General features: G+C 48.1%; 1 protein-coding gene across 1 annotated transcript in view; it reads left to right on the forward strand.

Moving 5' to 3' along the window:
• The window catches only part of TMEM132B (transmembrane protein 132B), a 178,359-nt gene extending 160,403 nt beyond the window's left edge, over positions 1-17,956 (forward strand). The window contains exons 3-6 of the mRNA XM_060121017.1: positions 8,412-8,617; positions 12,951-13,221; positions 14,993-15,184; positions 16,808-17,956. Of these exons, the coding sequence (XP_059977000.1) occupies positions 8,454-8,617; positions 12,951-13,221; positions 14,993-15,184; positions 16,808-17,956 (1,776 nt within the window). The 5' untranslated portion in view covers positions 8,412-8,453. The remainder of the gene's footprint in view (positions 1-8,411; positions 8,618-12,950; positions 13,222-14,992; positions 15,185-16,807) is intronic.
• Positions 17,957-20,156: the final 2,200 nt, after the last annotated feature.

Here is a 20,156-nt window from a genome sequence, read left to right on the forward strand (position 1 = left end):
ATGTTCCTTGATGTCTCCTTCTTCTTCTTTTTTTTTTTTTTTTGTGGTACACGGCCCTCCCACCACTGTGGCCTCTCCCGTTGCGGAGCACAGGCTCCGGACGCGCAGGCTCAGCGGCTATAGCTCACGGGCCCAGCCACTCCGTGGCATGTGGGATCTTCCCGGACCAGGGCACGAACCCGTGTCCCCTGCATCGGCAGGCGGACTCTCAACCACTGCGCCACCAGGGAAGCCCAGGAAATGGTGATTTTCTTTGATTGTTTTTTGCCTGAAGCTCCAGGTGACAGGCAACTCATTTCTTCTCTCATCTCAGTCTCCGAACTCAGAGTGGGTATTTGGTGAGTTTGGCATTAGTGCGGGGCCATTGGGTTGTACAGTGCACGCTGGAAACTCGTGTCGACTTAGCATGGAAGAGCTGGACTGAAGATCAGCCCTCAGAAGACACTTGCTGTCTGTTAAGTGATTTTTGTGGTTCATCTTATTTAACCCTTAGGACAGGAATTATCATCCCTTGTCTCATTTCTCTGTGTCCCGTGCTGGAAAGCGTCCTTGCAAAAGCTTTCCGTATCACATTCCCCCACTTCCCATTCTGTCATGAACCCACACCATCAGAGGTTTTCCTCTTCTCCGCTGAAGTCCCCTTGTCAAGGTCTCCAGGGTTCACGGCCAATTCCAACGGTTAGCTTTCAGTCCACAACTGATTCGACTTCCTCTCAGTGTTTGATATCAATCCCACCCTGTCTTCGGAGAATCTTCACCACTTACCTCTGAGATACCATTCTCTCTCTCTGGCCTTTCCTTCTTTTTTTTTTTCAGTTTTTAAAAATGTTTTGGCCATGCCGCGCGTGGCATGTGGGACCTTAGTTCCACGAGCAGGGATCGAACCTGAGCAGGGATCAAACCCGAGTTCCCTGCAGTGGAAGCACGGGGTCTTAACCACTGGATCGCCAGGGAAGTCCCCCTGGCTTTTCCTTTTTAACAGATTGGCCCCATGTTGTCAGGTCCTTATATCCGTGAGCTCTAAGTGTTAGCAGGTTCAAAGCTGAAATGTGGGCTATGACTCAATCTCCTGGCTTTAAATACTGCGTTTGCTGGCATAATCCAAGTTTATTTCTTCAGCTTGAGTCCTTCTCCATGGACTCTGCACTTGTGCTTCCAACTTCTTACCTCACGTCTTCATTCAGATGTCTAATAAACATTTCACATTTAGTATTTTTGAAATGGAACTCTGGATTCTTTCGCTCTTCCCCACATCTGCCTTGCTGCAGGCCTCCCTTATCACAGGGATGGCAATGCCATTTTTCTGGTTGCTCGGGCGAGAAACCTAGCAGTCATCTGTGGCTTCTGCTTCTCTCACACCCAACAGCCACTCCAGCAGCAGCTCCTGCCAGGGCTGCCTTCAAAGGCATCCTGACCCTGACCACATCTCATTCCCTGCATCACACCACCCTGATGGGAACCTCTTTCACGTCTCTGTCACATGGGCTCCCCTTCTGCCACTCCTGCTAGAGGTATTCTGTTATATCGTCCAATCATGCTACTTCCTTGGGTGTAAACGCCACAGCTTCTCATTATACTTACACAGTGGAATACAGTCCAGCCCCCCTGGCTACTTTTGGGCTCCCTTGCCCTCCTTTTTGGTCCTTGAATATGGCAAGAACATGCCTGTCTCAGGGCCTTTGCACTTCCTGATCTTCTGCATGTGCTTATGACTCACTCCCTCACTTCATTCAGGCCTCTAATCAAATGTGATCTCTCCAGGGAGGCCTTCCCTGCCCATTCTAACTAAAGCCATTGTCACTGCTTTCTTACCTTGTTTGATTTTCCTTTTAAGCCCATCTCGCTACCTGATATTACATTTATATCTAGGTGTGTGTTGGGTTTGTCTGTCTCCCCCATTCCACAGTCAGTTCCATCAGGGCGGGGACTGTATTGTTCGTCACTCTATCCCCAGCACCTAGGACAGTTCCTGGGTCTTCATTGACATTAAATCAATATTTATTGAATGAATGAATGATTTATTCTTAGTTTACAGATGAGGGATCTGTGGCAGAGAAAAGCTATGTCAAAATGCACTGGGACTCTGAGCTTGCTCTCTCCATCCTCCAATGATAGGAAGGGAGGGAGTCCAAGCTGGAAACTTCGGGTACCCGTGGGTTCACGGATGCAGAATCTGAGCCCGGAGATGGAGAGTGACTTATTCAGGCATGATGAGGGGAAGAGTTTGGACAAGGACCCAGGTTACTGGACTTCAGGCTGAGGCACCGGGCTGCTGCTTCCAGCTCCTTCTGCCTGGTCTTGAGCACTAGCTATCAAGCTGGCCTCTAATTAATTGATACCTCATGCTTACTGACACCTCGGTGGTGGCCTGGGGCCAGGGCAGAGGGAGCAATGGACCAAAAAGGGGCACAAGGGATGTTTCGGGAGGATGGGAGTGTTCTGTGTCCAAGCATGACGGTGGTTTCACAGCGTATGCACCGTCAATCTCATCCAACTCTACCCTCCAAACGGATACGATGCGTTGAACAGAAATTACACCTTGATGAGTTTCATTTAAAAAATCCCAACGTGTGTATTGAGGTCTTGCCTTTCCCAATCAGGTCTTCCTTCTGTGGGCTGTACAGAGGGGGTAACACACAGTTTGAGGACCCCCTGCCCCCCGATTCAGAGGACCTGAGTGCGAATCCCTGCTCTGCCTCTCACCAGCTGTGATCTCTGCTCAAGCTGTCTCTCCTGGGCCTCTTTTTCCCCATCTACGACATAGGGACAAAACACTTTACGAATGGGATATCTGGAGGATTTAATGGCTACATTCTATGTAAAGTTTTAAAAACAATGCATGATGCAAGTAACCACCCAATACATGATAGCTATTATTTTTGCTCTTTGTACTTCTTGGGGATATAAAAGCTTAAGGTAAAATTAATATTTTTTGAGTACCCACTGCTCCTCAGACAAAATGTACTCGCTAAACTTGGTAATAAATACAAAATGTTTGATTTGATAATTGAATTGAAAGGTGTTTTTTCTTTACATAGTTTCTTTTTGCCTACCTTAATATGTAATTCAGCATTTATCGTGAATTTGTGAGAAACATAGTCTTTGATTATATAGCTTCCCCCCCATTCCTCAACTCTTTTTATTCTTCATTAATACACAAACACACATAACATATATTTATAAAATTAGTATTAACGCGTCCATATAATTCTAAAAATTTTTAATTTTATTGAAGTATAGTTGATCTAAGATGTTGCGTTAGTTTCAGGTGTACAGCAAAGTGATTCAGTTATATAAGTGTGTCCATATAATTTTAACTCCATCATTTTTTCACTAAATATTATATCATGATTATTTTTCCTTTCTCTTAAATGTTATTTAAATTTATTCTAGGATCCATAGTGTTTAATTTGTATGCACTGCTATCTATTGAACTAGGCATTGTTTCATTTTTATTTTTATTACGAACATTGCAGAAGGCTCCCTTCACTTTATTCAGGTTAAACAAACACCATTTACCCTTCTTTAACTTCTCTTACCAAGTTGCCAAGGAGAGAGACTGCTTCCATTGCCGTGATGATGTAGGTTTTTTCTTTCTAACACATTTCTCAAGACGGGGAGGGGTTAATTAAGAGGGAAGCCTTGTACAGCAGGGGCAGCTCCTACGGTGCAGACACAGATGCCTCAGCCGTCTGGCAGACTCAGAGGGAGGGCACTGATACACAGACTCAATCCTTGCTTCTTTCCTAAATAGAAAATGAAGCGAATGCTGTCTCTCACAAGATCCCCAAAGGAAACATGTTTACATCGGGAGACCACCGTTTGCCGCTATTACTCTAAAGTACTGAAACTGTGAAAGTGTAATTTGACAGTAAAACAATGAGCCTCCAAAGGCAGCCTTCCTAAAAGGACATGGACAAGCCACCTGGTGCATGCTCACAGATTAACCCGGCACGAACCGTCATTTTCAATCTCCACGTACCTGTCCTCAGCCCTTCTTATATTAGGATTCACGGCATTGGCTGTTCCAGCTTCCTCTGGGGGCTCAGAGAGCCCTGAAGGTATCTGTTGGTTGAGTGGTGGGAAACTGACCTAGTCTTTACCTCGCAGTGTCTAGCTGTCTCTTCCAAAAACACACACGCCCTCACCGTGTGACATGACACAGGTCAGGTCTCTCAATTCCTAGCCAGAAGGCTGAATCCGCCACGGGGACTCCAAATTTCTCATCTCATTGACCTCAGACTTCCTTAGGATTTGGACTAGGTTTCTTCTACCAGCCTATCTCCTCTCATGATATCCAGAGCATAACACTGCCTAAGCCACCTTCTCCCACTTCTAACCCAGACGCAGGCTACTCCTGGGGCACAAGAATGAACGGGACCCAGAGGAAACCAGGGTCATACTCACATTGAACACCTATGTATTGAACACTTTCTATGGGCCATCCCTGCGCTAGAAGTGGAGACACGGGAGATAAGAGGAGACAGGTCCGTGGTCTCAAGCAGATCACTTCCAGGTGGAGAACAGAGATAGGAAACAATAAACAACCAGGAGCATGCAGAGAGTGATAAATATTGAAAAGTAAATCATGAAATATAACACAGATAGAGCAACCCAGTGTAACTAACATCGTGTAAGCAATATGAATAGTATAATGTACTGTCAGTAACACAGAAATAGTGTAAATATAGTTTACATCGTAGCACACACAGTAAATTAGATAGAGGAGAGTAGTAGAGTGACCAGGTGAGGGGCGCGCAACTTTACATTAGAAATGACTCAAGCAATCCCTTCTGAGAAGTGCCATTTGAGCTGAGTTCTTACATCATTTAGGCCACTTTCGGTGGCAAGTAACAAAATACCATGGAGCAAAATGGCTTTGACAACAACAGAAAGAAAAACACACGATAAGTTGAAAAGTCAGGTGGTTCCATGTGGGCTGGTCCGGTGGTCCATCCAGGTGGTCACTGAGGATGTGGTTCCTTCCGTCTTTCTCTCCTTCCATGCTTGCCGTGTCAGCCTGGTCCTTGGCCAGCCCTCCAAGGCTCTGAGATCACCATTGCAGGCTCCTGTTGTCACCTCCCATGTGGCAGCATCCAGTGGGAGAAGGAGGGACCACTTTCTGGGCATCTCGAAGCCAGGAGGCCCTTCCCAGAATCCCCAGCAGACTCCTCACACCTCCTTGGCCAGAATCGTGTCACATGCCTTTCCCTAAGCCACTCACTGGCAAGGAGCATATGGCTGGATAGAAAAGAGGAAGATGTGTGTGTGTGTATGCGATGGGGCAGCGGTGCTGGTGTGTGATTGAGTGGCCCGTAGACAACCAGTTATATCTGCCTCAGACCTGAATGACAGGCAGGTCTCGGTCACAGGAAGATCGCGCTAAGGCCTCCGGAGGGGGATAAGCTCAGGAGAGCCATGGGAGAGAAGACCCATGGGGGACTGGTGGGGAGTGTGTGCAGGGTGGGCAGGGAGGGAAGCGCAAAGGGAGCCTGGAGAAGGAGGTAGTACCAGGTCCTTAGGTCTTGTAAGCTGTGATCAGGAGTTTGGACTTTGCCCCGTGTACCGTGGGAAGTCTCTGGCGGGGACTGACGTGAACAGGCAGGGGGGATAGCACTGGGCCAGGCGTCAGCAGTCCTGGGGGCTGGCGGGCATCATTACACACAGGTGAAGCCCTGGGAAGTGATGTTCCCTTTCTCTACACTGGATTCGGTCCAGGTAAAATGAAAATCATGATGCCCGCCCCACAGCGTTATTTGTGGGGCTTAAGGCTTTGAGAGGGGAAGGCAGTGAGGTCCTATACCAATAAGAGGTACCTACTGCAGTTAATTCTCATTATTTGCAGTAGTTATGTCTTATAAAGTCACTGCAAACACTGAATTAGCAAATACTAAACCATTCCTTCGAGAGGAAATAACACATGCACACATACATCCATCTCATATAGATCATCATAATCCTGAAAATTCAGGACAGTTGAGGTCTGTACTGTAGAAGGTAGGATGGGGAAAGTTCTAGCAATAGGTGACACCCACCTGAGCCAGGGGAAGCTGAGGGCGGACCCCCCTGCTGCATCCACTGTAGAGTTCTTGTCAGTAAGGAGCCTTGTTCTCTTGAGATGGGTCTGCGTGTAGCCACTGAGCGCAGGGATGTTTAGGGGTCTTAGCGAATGTCTCCCGGGGCAGTGCTCTGGAGGGAAGGCAGGGGTTTCTCTAGAATGGGTCTTCCACCCCTTTTTAAGTACTTAAGGAAGGGCAGTCGGGCTCAGCACTGGGTCCCCATCGCAGGAATTGAAAATAAGAACATGGCGCTCCATTCCATTTTCTGCTCTAATAGAAAATCTTGTTCTGATTGCTCTCTTTACAATCCTGGGCACAATAATGCAGATGTACATCCCTCAAACATGCCCTAAAATACAGCTGATTTGCTCGCCTCATGGTTTTTCTTCTCCCTTTTAAAAAGTAAAGCAGACAAAGAGAGGGGACGGGCGAAGTAGATTCTTTTAAGCTTCGAAAAGTGATTGAATTGTCTTTTTTTTTTGCAGTACGCGGGCCTCTCACTGCCGTGGCCTCTCCTGTTGCGGAGCACAGGCTCCGGACGCACAGGCTCAGCGGCCATGGCTCACTGGCCCAGCCGCCCCGCGGCATGCGGGATCCTCCCAGACCGGGGCACCCGTGTCCCCCGCATCGGCAGGCGGACTCTCAACCCCTGCACCACCAGGGAAGCCCCTGAATTGTCTTTTTTCAACTCCCACTGGAATTTCAGGTGGAGAAACACATTAGCTGCCACTTTCCACTGCCATCTGCGGGCAGATTTGCTGCTCAGGGTAGTAGAGCCTGGAGGGCAAGGGGCTGTGGAAGGCTAAGTTCTGACAGGGTGGGGAAGCGGCTCCCCAGATGAACTCAGCCTGACGCAGTTTCCCTCCAGCACGGCTGCTCATTGCTTTGTGGCCCAAGGTTATCAGGTCAGTGTCACTGATTTCTGCCCATCGTCCCATTAGTGGCCTTGGTTAATTATGCTTAAAGATTCCTAAAGGCGTTGGTGCCATTGTGAGGTGGCAATGCCAGGAACCTGTGTCTGCGAGGCTGATGCGGGAAGGGGTTTAAGCATCTCGTTAGTTATCTTCTCCTCAGTCTTTGATTTCACTCTACAGTGAACCAGGCTCATCTTTTCCTTCTCGTGGGAGAAAATTCACATTCACGCCCTTTTTTGGGGGGAGGAGGGAGGTGATGATCATTTGTCCCGAACAACATGGAGGTTTGTTCTTTGAGTTTCGACCTCGGCACTGCTGACATTGCTCTGAGCCGTTCACCTGTTCACATGGAGGGGGCAGTTGGACGTGTGCACCTCGGGCTTGGAAGGGAGGCCTGGGCTGCAGGTACTGCAGTCTTCGTTTGTGGCTTGCAAAACGGGCTGCCTGGTGGCATTCCAGGTGAGCTGGGGAGTCCTGACAGCAGCCCAGCACCACACGGTACCCCTCAAAGTAGTGTGTGACCTCCAGCCAGTGACGTCGCATTGCTGGCCTCAGGTTCTTCATCTGTAAAATGAGATTGTGGACCCCTGGCAGTTTTGTCGTTCTGTGCTGAACTGAGTGTTGGTTTTGTGTCTTCTGCACATAACGTGACCTTTGCTCCCTCCCCCGCCCGACCCAGATACATACGTAAAAGACATTCATTCTCCTGGTGGTCCAGGAGAGAAAGTCATCAACGTTTTCCTTGCTTATCCGGAAGACGTGAAGTGAAATGGGGGCTTACGTTGTCTAACAGCCAACCCGCGAATGCATGCACGCTGAAGGGTACCTCCGCGTGCTGAGTCAGAAGTCCGTAACAAAATGCTGCGTCCTCACCTCCATCCTGCAAAATTATAGTGTAATGGGGCAAAAATAATTACGTCCACATTTCTAGTGCATTCCATGAGTATTTTCCTGCAAGGATTTTAATCTAGTGCAAAGCTCTCTTGGTTTTTCAGGGAAAAAAAAATCCCCTTTATGGCTCGACCGAAGTGTTGTTTTAGTAACATATAGATACCTTTTCAAGCATCTCCAGATACGGTGCAAGAGTGAAATGTGTTGCAAGTGGGGTTTGATTAGCGGTGGTTTGAGTACATAAAGGAGGTGAGGTAAAGGGAGAAACACACACACAAAAGGCAACAAAGGTTATGGAACTCCATTAAATTATGTTTATGATTTTACTTGTCAGTGGTTCGTAATACAAAATGGTTTTCCCAGAGTCTGTTTATCAGCGTTTGTCCCTAATTAGTGCCTACAAATTACCTTCTGTTCAAGTCATGTTCTCCTGGTTGTCTTGGGTCTCATAAATCAGAGCTGTTGCAGGTCATGAACTTTCATTGTCAAGTTTCTCACGGGCTTTTTCCTGCTGATGCATCTGGAGATTCTATCCCCTCCCCCCAAGGTCTCCAACGGCTGCGATTCGATTTTTGCGAATGGGAAGGAGATGAAGAGCAAAGTGGACACGATCGTGAACTTCACCCACCAGCACTTCACCTCCCAGTTAGAGGTCACCGTCTGGGCGCCCAGACTCCCCCTGCAGGTCGACATCTCGGATACGGAGCTCAGCCAGATCAAAGGGTGGAGGATCCCAGTGGCTTCCAACCGAAGGTGAGGAACCAAGGGGGTGGGGGAACGAAGTTCATCGAGGACTGTGGTTCTGAGGTTCCTGGGGCTCCGCTCTGAGGCAGACGTCCTCAGGGACCCAGGCCCTAGAGAAGCTGCATCCACAGTGGGTAATAGTGGGATCGGGGTTCAGATGGATCTGACTTGGGTACTTACTTTGACAGGAGGCGATTATAATAGGGATAATAATCATCTCTACCTCGTAGAATAGTTGCTAGGATTCAGTAAAACGATGCAACTCATAAGGAGCACCTAGCACAAGGCCTGGCATTTAAGGGAAGAGCTCTTATGGTACTTTTTTTTTTTTTTTGGCGGTACGCGGGCCTCTCACTGCTGTGGCCTCTCCCGTTGCGGAGCACAGGCTCCGGACGCGCAGGCTCAGCGGCCACGGCTCACGGACCCAGCCGCTCCGCGGTATTTGGGATCTTCCCGGACCGGGGCACGAACCCACGTCCCCTGCATCGGCAGGCGGACTCTCAACCACTGCGCCACCAGGGAAGCCCTAAGGGAAGAGCTCTTTTTCTATTCCCTACTTCCCTGTTCCTCTTTCCTACCTTACCTCAGTTTCCTGCTTATAAATGCCAACCATCCTCTATGAAGCACAGTACAATGGTTAAGTTGTGGGCTCTGCAATAAGGCCACTGAGTTTCACCCTGGCTTTCTCACGTATAGCTGTGTGACCTTGGGCAAGTCACTTAACCCCTCTCTTCCTGTTTCTTCATCTATAAATTGGAGATGACAATAGAGTTACTGAATAGAGTTATCCCAAGAATTCAGTGAAAGGATACATCGTGCAGTAGACAGAATTCTAAAGATAACATCCCTTCAAGAGTCCCATCTCCTGGTTATTCAATCAAGCACAAATCTGGGACTGCCGTGAAAGGATTTTACAGATGTAATTAAAATTCTAAATCCGTTAATCTTAAAAGATGGAGATTATCCAGGTGGGCCTGACCCATCAGTTGTTTCCTTTGAAAGCAGAAAGTTTTCTCTAGCTGGTAAATAGTACCATACAGTATGAAACCTTTAAGAATGGACATGTTTCTATTCAGCGTAATTCCCTTGAGATCCACCCCAGTCGTTGCATGTTTCCATAATTCATTTATTTATTTTGCTGAGTGTATCCCCTGGTAGGGAGTATCACAGTTTGCTTAATCATGCGTCCATGGAAGGACACGTGTTTTTTCTAGTGTGGGGCTATTTTGGATAGAGATGCTATGACAAAAGCTTGACATACAAGCTTTTGTATGAATGTAGATTTTCATTTTTCTGGGGAAGATGCCCGAGAGGGGAATTGTTGGGTTGTATGTTAAGGGCATATTTAGTTTTTTTTGTTTGTTTGTTTTTTGGTTTTTTTTGCGGTACGCGGGCCTCTCACCGCTGTGGCCTCTCCCGTTGCGGAGCACAGGCTCCGGACGCGCAGGCTCAGCGGCCATGGCTCACGGGCCCAGCCGCTCCGCGGCCTGTGGGATCTTCCCGGACTGGGGCACGAACCCGCATCCCCTGCATCGGCAGGCGGACTCTCAACCACTGCGCCACCAGGGAAGCCCAAGGGCATATTTAGTTTTAAAGGAAGCCAGACTATTTTCCAGAGAGGCTGCTCCATTTTTCATTCCCACCAGCAGTGTGTTAAGTCACCCAGTGACACACACATCCACATCCTTACCAGTGCTTCAAAAGGTTACCTACAGTGTGGTACCATTTATGATGATATAGGAAAGAGAAAGATTAGTGGTTGCCATGAGTTAAAGGTGGTGTAGAAGTGTAAGGCAGTACACAGGCCACCCCTGTGGTGACGGGCCAGTTCTGTATCTCGGTTATGGTGATGGTTACATGAAGCTGCATGTGATAAAAATCACATAGAACTACATACACACACACACAAATGGGTATTCATGAACCTGTCGAAATCTGAATAAGCTCTGTGGTTTGTACCAACGTCAATTTGCTGGTCTGGGTATTGTACCACAGGTATGCAAGATGTTAAATCTGGGGGGCTGGGCAAACAGTATACAGGACCTCCCTGTATGATCTTTTAAACTTTCAATGAATTTGAAATGACCTCGAAATTTAAAGTTTTTTTTTAACACAACAGAATGCAATTGTTTTATGAATATGGTATTTCTAAAACTTCATTTATTCACTCACCACTTTTATGAGACTGCAACTTTTGAGTACCACCTAGAATACACTTACTACTGTTCTTTTTTCAGTTTTATCTATTTATTTAAGAGAAACTCCACATCACTATCAAAAAATAGCCAACTAGTAAAAATTAATACGAAGAAAATAAAATATTTTTATTAAATTCTGAGTAGATACAGTTGTTTGTCTGAATTTGTCTTTATGAGCTGGGAGAGACTAGCAGGTATCAGAGAGCCCTTAAAGATCGCCTGGCACCAAACAGAGACGTTCCCTGGGATATAATCAGGATGATTGAAAAATAAAATGGAAATAACCTTTCCGTATGTCAGTCAGTGTTTTTACTGCCCCCTAAAATCATCTCACTTAACAGCAAGGACACTTACCCCTCACTTTGGGAAACTCAAATTGCTAGGTGCTGGTGAAACTTTTTTCCTGTAACTAATAATCTAAACTCAAATTAATTTTTCCATTTTAAAGAGTGTTGAGAAAAAAAAATCTCATTTCTTTTACCAGTCAAGTCTGAATTAAACTCAGTCTAAGCAATCTCCCCCCAGTATGATAATTTACTTTATGTACATCACAAATAGAAGATGGTAGAACCTGTGAAAGCCAGTTTTACTTTTCTAACCTTGAGGGTTAACCTTTCAGGGAGGTGGAATGACATGTTGTTAAGAAAGTGGGTTTCAGAAGTGATGTGGTGCTCGTCCCAAACTGCTAATAACGAGCTCTCTGGGCCTCGTGTTAACTGCTCTGATCCTTGGTTTCTTCGTGTAGAAACAGGAGCATGCTTCAGGGCTGTTGTGAAGAGAAATGAAGTCCGTTATAAAAGGGGAGAGAAAGGGACTTCTCTGGTGGTCCAGTGGTTAGGGCTCCAGGCTTTCACTGCCGAGGGCCCGGGTTCGATCCCTGGTTGGGGAACTGAGGTCCCACAAGCTGTGCGGTGCAGCAAAAAAAAATTTTTTTTAATCTTTAGAAAGAGGGAGAGGACACCAGTAGAGGGACAGCGGCCAGGCTTGGACTCCGCGTCGAGGTGACCGGTTGTGTGGCTGTGACCCAGTTGCCCCTTCTCTCTGTGCCTCGGTTTCCTCACCGGCGAGATCAGCTCCTAGAACACCCTGTTCCTCGGGGCCTGTGCAGATGACGTGGGTCACTTGTGTGTGGCTGGCAGGTGGCACATGGCCCATTTACGTCAGCTCTTTACGGGAGCACGCAGGGCAGGACCCGGCACACGCTAGGTCTAACCCAGCGCGTATAAGTCTCTGCCCCTTTCTCCCCTGACCCAAGACCCATCCACCGAGGGCCACAGACCAGTCAGCAGCCATCAAACCAGGTCCTTTCGTAAAGGACACGGGACAGGTGTATCTCGAGGAGAAGGTTCTAGAATGACCGAGCCAGAGAGGGTTTCTCAGGGCGGGTGTGGGTAGGCGAGTAGGGGGACAGGAGGAAGGGGGAGAAGCCAGGACGCAGGTGCCAGACGTGGTTCAGTAGTTTCAACACCTCTGCGGGTCGGTGACCACTCAGATCAGGGCGGATGGGAGGTAGGAGGCTCTATCCTGATCACCTTTAGGGCCCGGAGCTCAGAGGAAGCTGCTTCTGTAGAGATGGAAGGAGCTGGGTGTGGGCACCATCCCCAGGTGATGGTTCACGAGGGCCGCCCTCAGGTGTCGTCACACCTGGCCTGCATCTCCCCAAGCACACCTGCAGGGCGGTAAGGGGGGTCCTTGTCATCTCCACTCCCAAGGCGAGGTGCCCATGTGGGAGTGACTGATGGCTCAAGGCCAGCCTCCACACGGCTCTTCTGATCCCAGACCTCCCGTTCCCTCCTCTAGCCCCAGTTCATCCCCGCACGGGGGATCGTGATGAAGTTGCAGACTTCCAGAACACAGGACAGAGATGCAGCCTCTGCCCGTGTGGGGCTGGTCCCCCCACCTGGTGCTGGGTGGGCGCGGCAGGGGCCGAGCTGGGCTTCTGTGCTCCGAGCACGTGGCAGTACACGTGGCGCTCGGTGACCACCAGACAGTGCCCGGGGAATGAACGAAGGAGCAGACGGCGGGTGACCCGATGGTGAGCAGCTCACACCAAGCAGGGCAGAGTCACGGGGAATGAGGACAGAGGGGGGCGCGAGACACCTCCCCGCAGCGATGACGTTTGCTCTGCCGTGTGTGTGTCCCAGGCCCGCCAGAGACAGCGAGGACGAAGAAGACGAGGAGAGGAAGGGGAGAGGCTGCTCTCTGCAGCATCAGCGCGCCCTCGTGCGCGTCCTCACCCAGTTCGTGGCCGAGTCACCCGACTCGGGTCAGCTGAGCTACATGCTGGGCCCCGACTGGCAGTTTGACGTCACTGACCTCGTGATGGATTTCATGAAGGTGGAAGAGCCGAGAATTGCTCAGCTACAGGACGGCAGGACCCTGGTGGGCCGGGAGCCGGGCATCACCACCGTGCAGGTACAGGCACCCGCCCCTCGCCGCCTCCCACAGCCCCGGTCTGTATTGATAAGGGTCCAGGTAGATGCTGTCGTGCAGGGCAGTGTGCGCCTGTGTCAGAGAATCATGGGCAGTAACAGGGTTCGTCGGTTCTAACAATCTAGACTCAAATTATATCTCGTGTTGAGAAAAAAATCTCATTTCTTTGACCAAAGCTGAATTCAGCACACAGTCTAAGTAATCTTTCCCCCAATATGATAGTTTACTTTTCATGTATCACTGATAGGAGACAGTAGAACCTGTGAAAGCTAGTTTTATTTTCCTGAACTTGAGGATTAAACATTTAGCTATGTTTCACCTTAACAGTGGACAAGAAATTAAAAAATAAAACGTATTGCACTAAAATTAATAAAAAGCGCTCTCCATTTTATTGTAGTAATAGGAAAACTATTTTCTAGCCAACGTTGACGGGATAATTCTGCAGAAAGAGTGCAGCATCGTTTTTGAATAACAAATTAAAATGTTAATTTGGTAAACGCTCAGAGCTAATTAAGTCAGATTTTAGGTTTTGCCAAAGTTAATTTTTGACAAAGCTGTACTCAACATTATATTTTCATTACTCTTCTATGTCTATGTAACAAGTCACCACCAGTCTTCCAACTTAAAGCACCACTAATTTATCAACTCGGAGTTCTGAAGCTGGGGAGTCCAGGTGAGCCTGGAGTACCAAGCCAAGTGTACCACAAGGCTGTGGTCAGGGTGTGGGCCAGGCTGGGCTTCTGTGCGGGCTTGGGAGAAGGATTTGCTTCCCAGCTCAGGTTGCTGGCAGAATGCAGTTCCTTGCAGTGTGGGCTCGAGGACACTGTTTCCTTGTGGACTGTCAGCCAGGGCTCATTCTCTGCTCCTAGAGGCCACCTGCCTTCCTTCTCATGGGGCCTCTCCATCACCAGATTCTCACTCTTTGAATCTCTCTGACTCTCCCTTCTTCCACCAGCCAGGGAAAGCACTCTGCCCGTGTGATTACAGGGGACCCACCCGGCTAACCCAGAAGAACCTGTCTATTCTAAGGCCAGCTGTGCTATATCCTATAACATAGTCGGGAGGGTGATGTCTCATCATAGTCACAGGTTTGAGAGATTAAGCAGGACCTCTTGGGCAGGACAGGTCTAGAAATTCTGCCTCCTAGATATTCCTCTCCATTTGTTAGTCACCCCCGCTTGCAAGCTAGATGGTGCATTCGGAGTGGTTTCTTAGAAGGAGAATAAGATTCTCTTTCCCACTTTGCTTTCCTGGTTTATCCGATGATGACGCAACAGCCCACGCAATGGTGATTAATGGCCCGTAGTGGACATCTAACTGCCCACTGAAAAGAATAAGTGCAGGGAGAGATGGCCGAGCACCAGTCCTTTAAAGTTTTACCACAATTCTGCCATTTTCACACCTAAATATTAGTTGTTGGAAAGATGTTACGCTTTGGTGCTTGGTACCCAGGTGGGCAAGTTTTAGTTATTGCCTTTAAATTAAATCATGGTTTGTTTGGGTTTTTTTGTTTTTGAAAATACAGTGCTGTTATCATGATGTGAATCAAAGTAAAGAAAAGGGACCAAGATGATACTTGTAAAACTCCTTCACTTGGAGAGCATAATTGAACAGGGGCGTAACACTCACACACACAATTTCCACACGTGCACTCGTGTCGGGAAACCTGGGAGAACACGGTGGTGCAAACACCAGTTAAGGAGTTTTGAATCGTGTGAGGGGCAGAGACTGAGGTGTCTCGCTGACCCTGCAGGTCCTGTCACCTCTCTCTGACTCCATCCTGGCTGAGAAGACGGTGACCGTCCTGGATGACCGTGTCACCATCGTGGACCTGGGCGTGCAGTTGGTGGCCGGCTTGTCTCTTTCCCTGCGGCCTCACAGGTTGGACAAAAGAGCCATCATTTCAACAGCAGTTGCCCAGGATGTGCTTCGAGCCCCACAGCAAGTAAGATTCCAGAACCCTTGCGTCCCTGGCCAGTGGAGACCACTTCTCTCTCAGTCACATCCCGCAAAGGAGATCCGTAGAGAGAGCACTCATGGCCGGGACTGGTGACTTTGAAGCTTCTTCCTGTTTATCCAGTCTGTCCTGTCTCTGAGGAAAGTACTCAGCGGCTTAGATACAGTTTCCTCGTATGTGTTTCTAATCCATCCACCACACGCCCATATGCGACTTGCTTTAGAGCAGCCTTATCTGTTTTAGGCACCGTCCGCTGCTAGACCGTGACCAGAGGCTCACATGTTTTCCCTTTTGCCAAAGCAGGTGCCTTTTGCTACAGTAAGTCCCCTACATATGAAAGAGTTCCGTTCCGAGAGTGCGTTCGTTAAGTCCAACAAAGTTAGCCTAGGTACCCAGCTAATGCAATCGGCCATATAGTACTGTACCGTAATAGGCTTATAATACTTTTCACACAAATAATACATAAAAAACAAACACAAAAAATAAGTCTTTTTTTTTTTTTTTTTGCGGTACGTGGGCCTCTCACTGCTGTGGCCCCTCCCGTTGTGGAGCACAGGCTCCGGACGCGCAGGCTCAGCGGCCATGGCTCACGGGCCCCGCCGCTCCGCGGCATGTGGGATCCTCCCGGACCGGAGCATCGGCAGGCGGACTCTCAACCACTGCGCCACCAGGGGAGCCCCAAATAAGACATTTTTAATCTTACAGGACCTTGAAAAGTACCGTAGTGCCCTACAACAGCTGTCACGCAGGGGCTGGCATCGAGTGAAGGGGCAGGAAGGGTTACTGACTGGAGGAGAGGACGAGGGAGATGGTAGAGCACTGCTGTACTCCATACAGTCCTGTGCAGCAAAGGACACAAAAGCACAAGCACTTGCAGAGGATGCAGGCACGTGCAAACGTACGCCGGACACGTGAACTAGTTTACGTGATTGGACATGCGAACACACGTTCGCATCTTTGAAAGTTCACAACTCGAAGTTTCGTATGTAGGGGACTTACTGTACTCAGAAATTCCATTTCAGCTACTTGAACAAGCATGGCTAATAGGCACCCAATCACCACTGTTGACAATTATTGCCAACTCTCAAACTCTCCCCCATCTTTAAACTTTGACGTGTCATTGATAAAGATACCAGGGCACTGTGCCTTTCACGCCAGCGGGTCTCGTAATGCATCCTTCCTTAAGTGCTTCCAGCCAGTGCATGTTCCAGCAATCAGCATGGCTTCCTAATAAAGAATGTTCAAAGGGATATTCTCTTGAGCAGGCGCCTGACGAGTTGCACCTGAATATGATTCAGATAAACTGTCTGATCTTTCAAAATGTTTTCAGAAAGGTCAAAGTCAAATTCTGTTGTCTGGCATGCAGTAAATTAATATACACTTTCACGCACTTGTTAAAGCGTACTGTTTGTTTCTCACATCAACTATAGCTATAGCTCAGGGCCGATGCCGCTTCCAGGCAGTGTCGAGAGCTAGTCACGATGATAAAACATAGAAATCAATTGTTCTCAGATTGTATGTTTAAATAATATTGCATAGGAAATCGCATTTACATTTGCAGGTTTGAAGGAACCTGATTATAACAGAATGCTTTGCTTTCATTTTTCTTAGGAAGCAATAGTCAGTTCTTGGATTCTGTTCAGTGACGGTTCGGTGACACCTTTAGACATTTACGATTCCAAGGATTTTTCGGTTACTGTCTCATCATTGGATGAAATGGTGGTGTCTGTCCAGGCAAACCTGCAGTCCAAATGGCCGGTTGTCGTTGCAGAGGGGGAAGGGCAAGGGCCCTTGATTAAACTGGAAATGATGATCAGTGAGCCCTGTCAGAAGACCAAGAGGAAGAGCGTTCTTGCCGTGGGTAAAGGGAACGTCAAGGTCAAATTTGAAGCAAATACTGGTGAGCACCAAGGAGGCACCAACGACGTGGAGGGCGGCAGTCGGGAATATAAAGACCACGTGAGGAGCAGCATAGAGCGTGAAGGAGGCCAGGAGAGGGCAGTGCAGCAGTGGTTCCAACATGGCGCCCCTGGCGGCCACGGGGAAAGAACCAACCAAAGCACAACCCCGCAGTCTCCCATGGAAGGAAAGGATAAGAAGCTGCTCAAGAGTGGTGGTCCAGACGCCTTTACAAGCTTCCCCACTCAAGGGAAGTTACCGGAATCCCATAATCCTAGTGACCTTACGGTGACCTCCAGGGGGTTGACCGACTTGGAGATCGGCATGTACGCCCTGCTTTGCGTCTTCTGCCTGGCCATTTTGGTCTTCTTAATTAACTGTGTGGCGTTTGCCTGGAAATACAGACACAAAAGATTCGCCGTGAGCGAGCAAGGCGACATCCCCCATTCCCACGACTGGGTCTGGCTGGGGAACGACGTGGAGCTTTTGGAGAACCCGGTGGACGTGACCCTCCCGTCGGAGGAGTGCACGACCATGATCGACAGGGGGCTGCAGTCCGAGGAGAGGAACTTCCTTCTGAATGGCGGTTCCCAGAAGACTTTCCCTAGTCAGCTGCTCAGACCTTCTGACTTTGTCTATGAGAAAGACATGAAAAACGAACCTCTGAGTTCGTCCGGCCCAAAGAGGAAGAGGGTCAAGTTTACGTCCTACACCACCATCCTCCCGGAGGACGGCGGTCCGTACACCAACTCCATCCCGTTTGACAGTGATGACAGCATCCAGTGGGTGTGCCCAGACATGGGGCTGGGGGCGTCCCAGGGCTTCAGAGAGTACATGGAGAGGCTGCAGGACCAGATGTAAACTCCTTTCTCATGTCTGTATTCACCTTTATGCCTTCTGCTTTTTGAATGGTGGAGCCCGAGTCTGACCAGCAATAGGGGATGAGTTAACAAAGCTTCGTTTGTGGAGGTCTGGCGGGATCCCTTTCGAAGCAGCCATCAGGGAGAGCAAAGGCAGCTGGGTTTGAAGCCAGGATGTGCCCCAGATAAGCTCCAAGGGGGTCCTGGACAAATTCTAAGACCACGGTTTTCTCTGCTGCCTGGTACTAGCTCAGTTCAAATATAATAAACCAGACCCCACAGACATTGTTAATCATCTCGTGGCGAAACAGCCGTGTGGAATTAGAAAAGACTTGGGTTTGATTTTTCTACTCCTAGACCTTTTAAAGCACAGTGGACATTTCTTGCCCTTGGCCTGAGATTGGACATACGTGAAAGCTGCTGAATGTAGCCGCCCATATTTGTTACGAGCACTGCTCATTATTTTTATATATCTTTGCACCTGCACCTGGTTCCTTTGACCTCTGCAATTCTTTTTGAAACATGAAGACAAGCAATTTCATTCTTTTCTCTGAAATCTGTTTGATTTACATATGAATTTTAGTCCCTGTGGTGTGCCACGTCCTGTTATTTCCTGGGTGTCTGTGCAGGCGTTCAGGGTCTTTCCAGTTTTCCTCACTGCATCCCTTAGGGGCAATGTCTAAGAAGCTTAGCCTCATGCCGTCTTTCTTTCTTTTTGTTGTTGAACTTTCTTGTATCAGACGGGGACATGGGATTTTACTTAAAATATTAATATACTGTAAGAGAGGGCCGTCTTCTTTACAGTTTTCTACATGAAGCTTAAAAACTTTGGAGAAAAGTTGTGAACAGTGAACCTTTCCTTTTATCTTCTGCTTGCGGGAATCATGAGGACCTCTTTCCTGGGGTGCATTTCTGAGGACAAAAAAAAGTCCTCAAAATAGCTGTATTTATACTAATGCTTTGTGGTCAACACCATTTGTTATCCAAACTGAAATCAAAATCTAAAAATGATATGCAGAGAAAGGAAATTGCATAGGAAGTATCTTCAGATTAAACTTTTCTCTTACCAGAACAAAACTTTTTAAAAATGGTAAATGAAATGATGTTTCAGCTTAGCAATATGTAGAAATCTACCCATACAATGATTTCCACCCACCACCAAAAAAAAAACAAACAAACCCAAAACATATATCTATCCTCAGTCATGACTCTGGCAGAGATAAAACCTATACAGGGTGTCCATTAATGGAGAACAGCAATGGGTTTACCCCCCCAAATTCATAAAATAAATGACTTCCAGAAACTTGAGAAGCAATTGTGATGAAAAACCATAGCTATTGGGAAATCGAAGTGGCAAGAGAGAAAAAAAAAATCATGATTCCTGCATAATTTTTAAATAAACAATGTTTTTCAAAGAACAGCAAAGCAAGAATTTCAGATTAGGAAACCATGACAACGTTCTACGAAGATGCGCTAGCTGGAAAATCAGACACTGGATGAGTATATGCCTCATTCTGAGCTTTCTTGAGCCATTTGCATCTCTGAGAGGTAGAATTTTAAAGGCCCAAACAGTCAAGGACCTGCAGGAGGTGTTGAAACAGTTTCTTGACTCCTGATGGCTGTTGACTGGGCAATTCAAAAGGGTGTGCTTCCGTGGTTCTCTTCTAGGGTTCCGTGGACAGGAGTGTGACAACCAGCCTTCTCCAACCGCGACACGGCAGACACAGAATTCTCCTTGTGTCTCTTGCCCACAGGACTACAATACGTTTGTAAACTGCACCTAAGTTACCAGTGATAACGCTGCCTGACCTCAGAGGCTGGTGTTCAGTTGCTCTTGTGTTTAAAATGGGGGTTAGGAGCTGAAGCTGCTGAGGTTCCCCAGATCTTCCAGTTTGATTGGGGAATAAAGCCAGGAGACCCAGGCATCCGCTTCCAAAGGAGTTTGCAAAGAGATGGCTGCCACCTTGTAGGAAGAGCGCCTCTGGTGGCCAGAGGAAGCTGCCTCTGCTTTTCAAATGGCTTGGCAGGGAGGTAGCTCAAAGAGAGGGATTCAGGCGCTCGCTGAAACATGGCTGTCCCCGGGAGCCCTGCTACTCCTGGCAGATATTTTCCATTTTCTCTCCCTTTGGGTCTTGGACATTCCAGACAGTGTAGGGATGTCATTTCTGAAGCTGAGGACCCTCAGCTAATACAGGGGGTGA

Source organism: Lagenorhynchus albirostris, chromosome 14, assembly GCF_949774975.1.
Source record: "Lagenorhynchus albirostris chromosome 14, mLagAlb1.1, whole genome shotgun sequence".
Classification (NCBI taxonomy): domain Eukaryota; kingdom Metazoa; phylum Chordata; class Mammalia; order Artiodactyla; family Delphinidae; genus Lagenorhynchus; species Lagenorhynchus albirostris.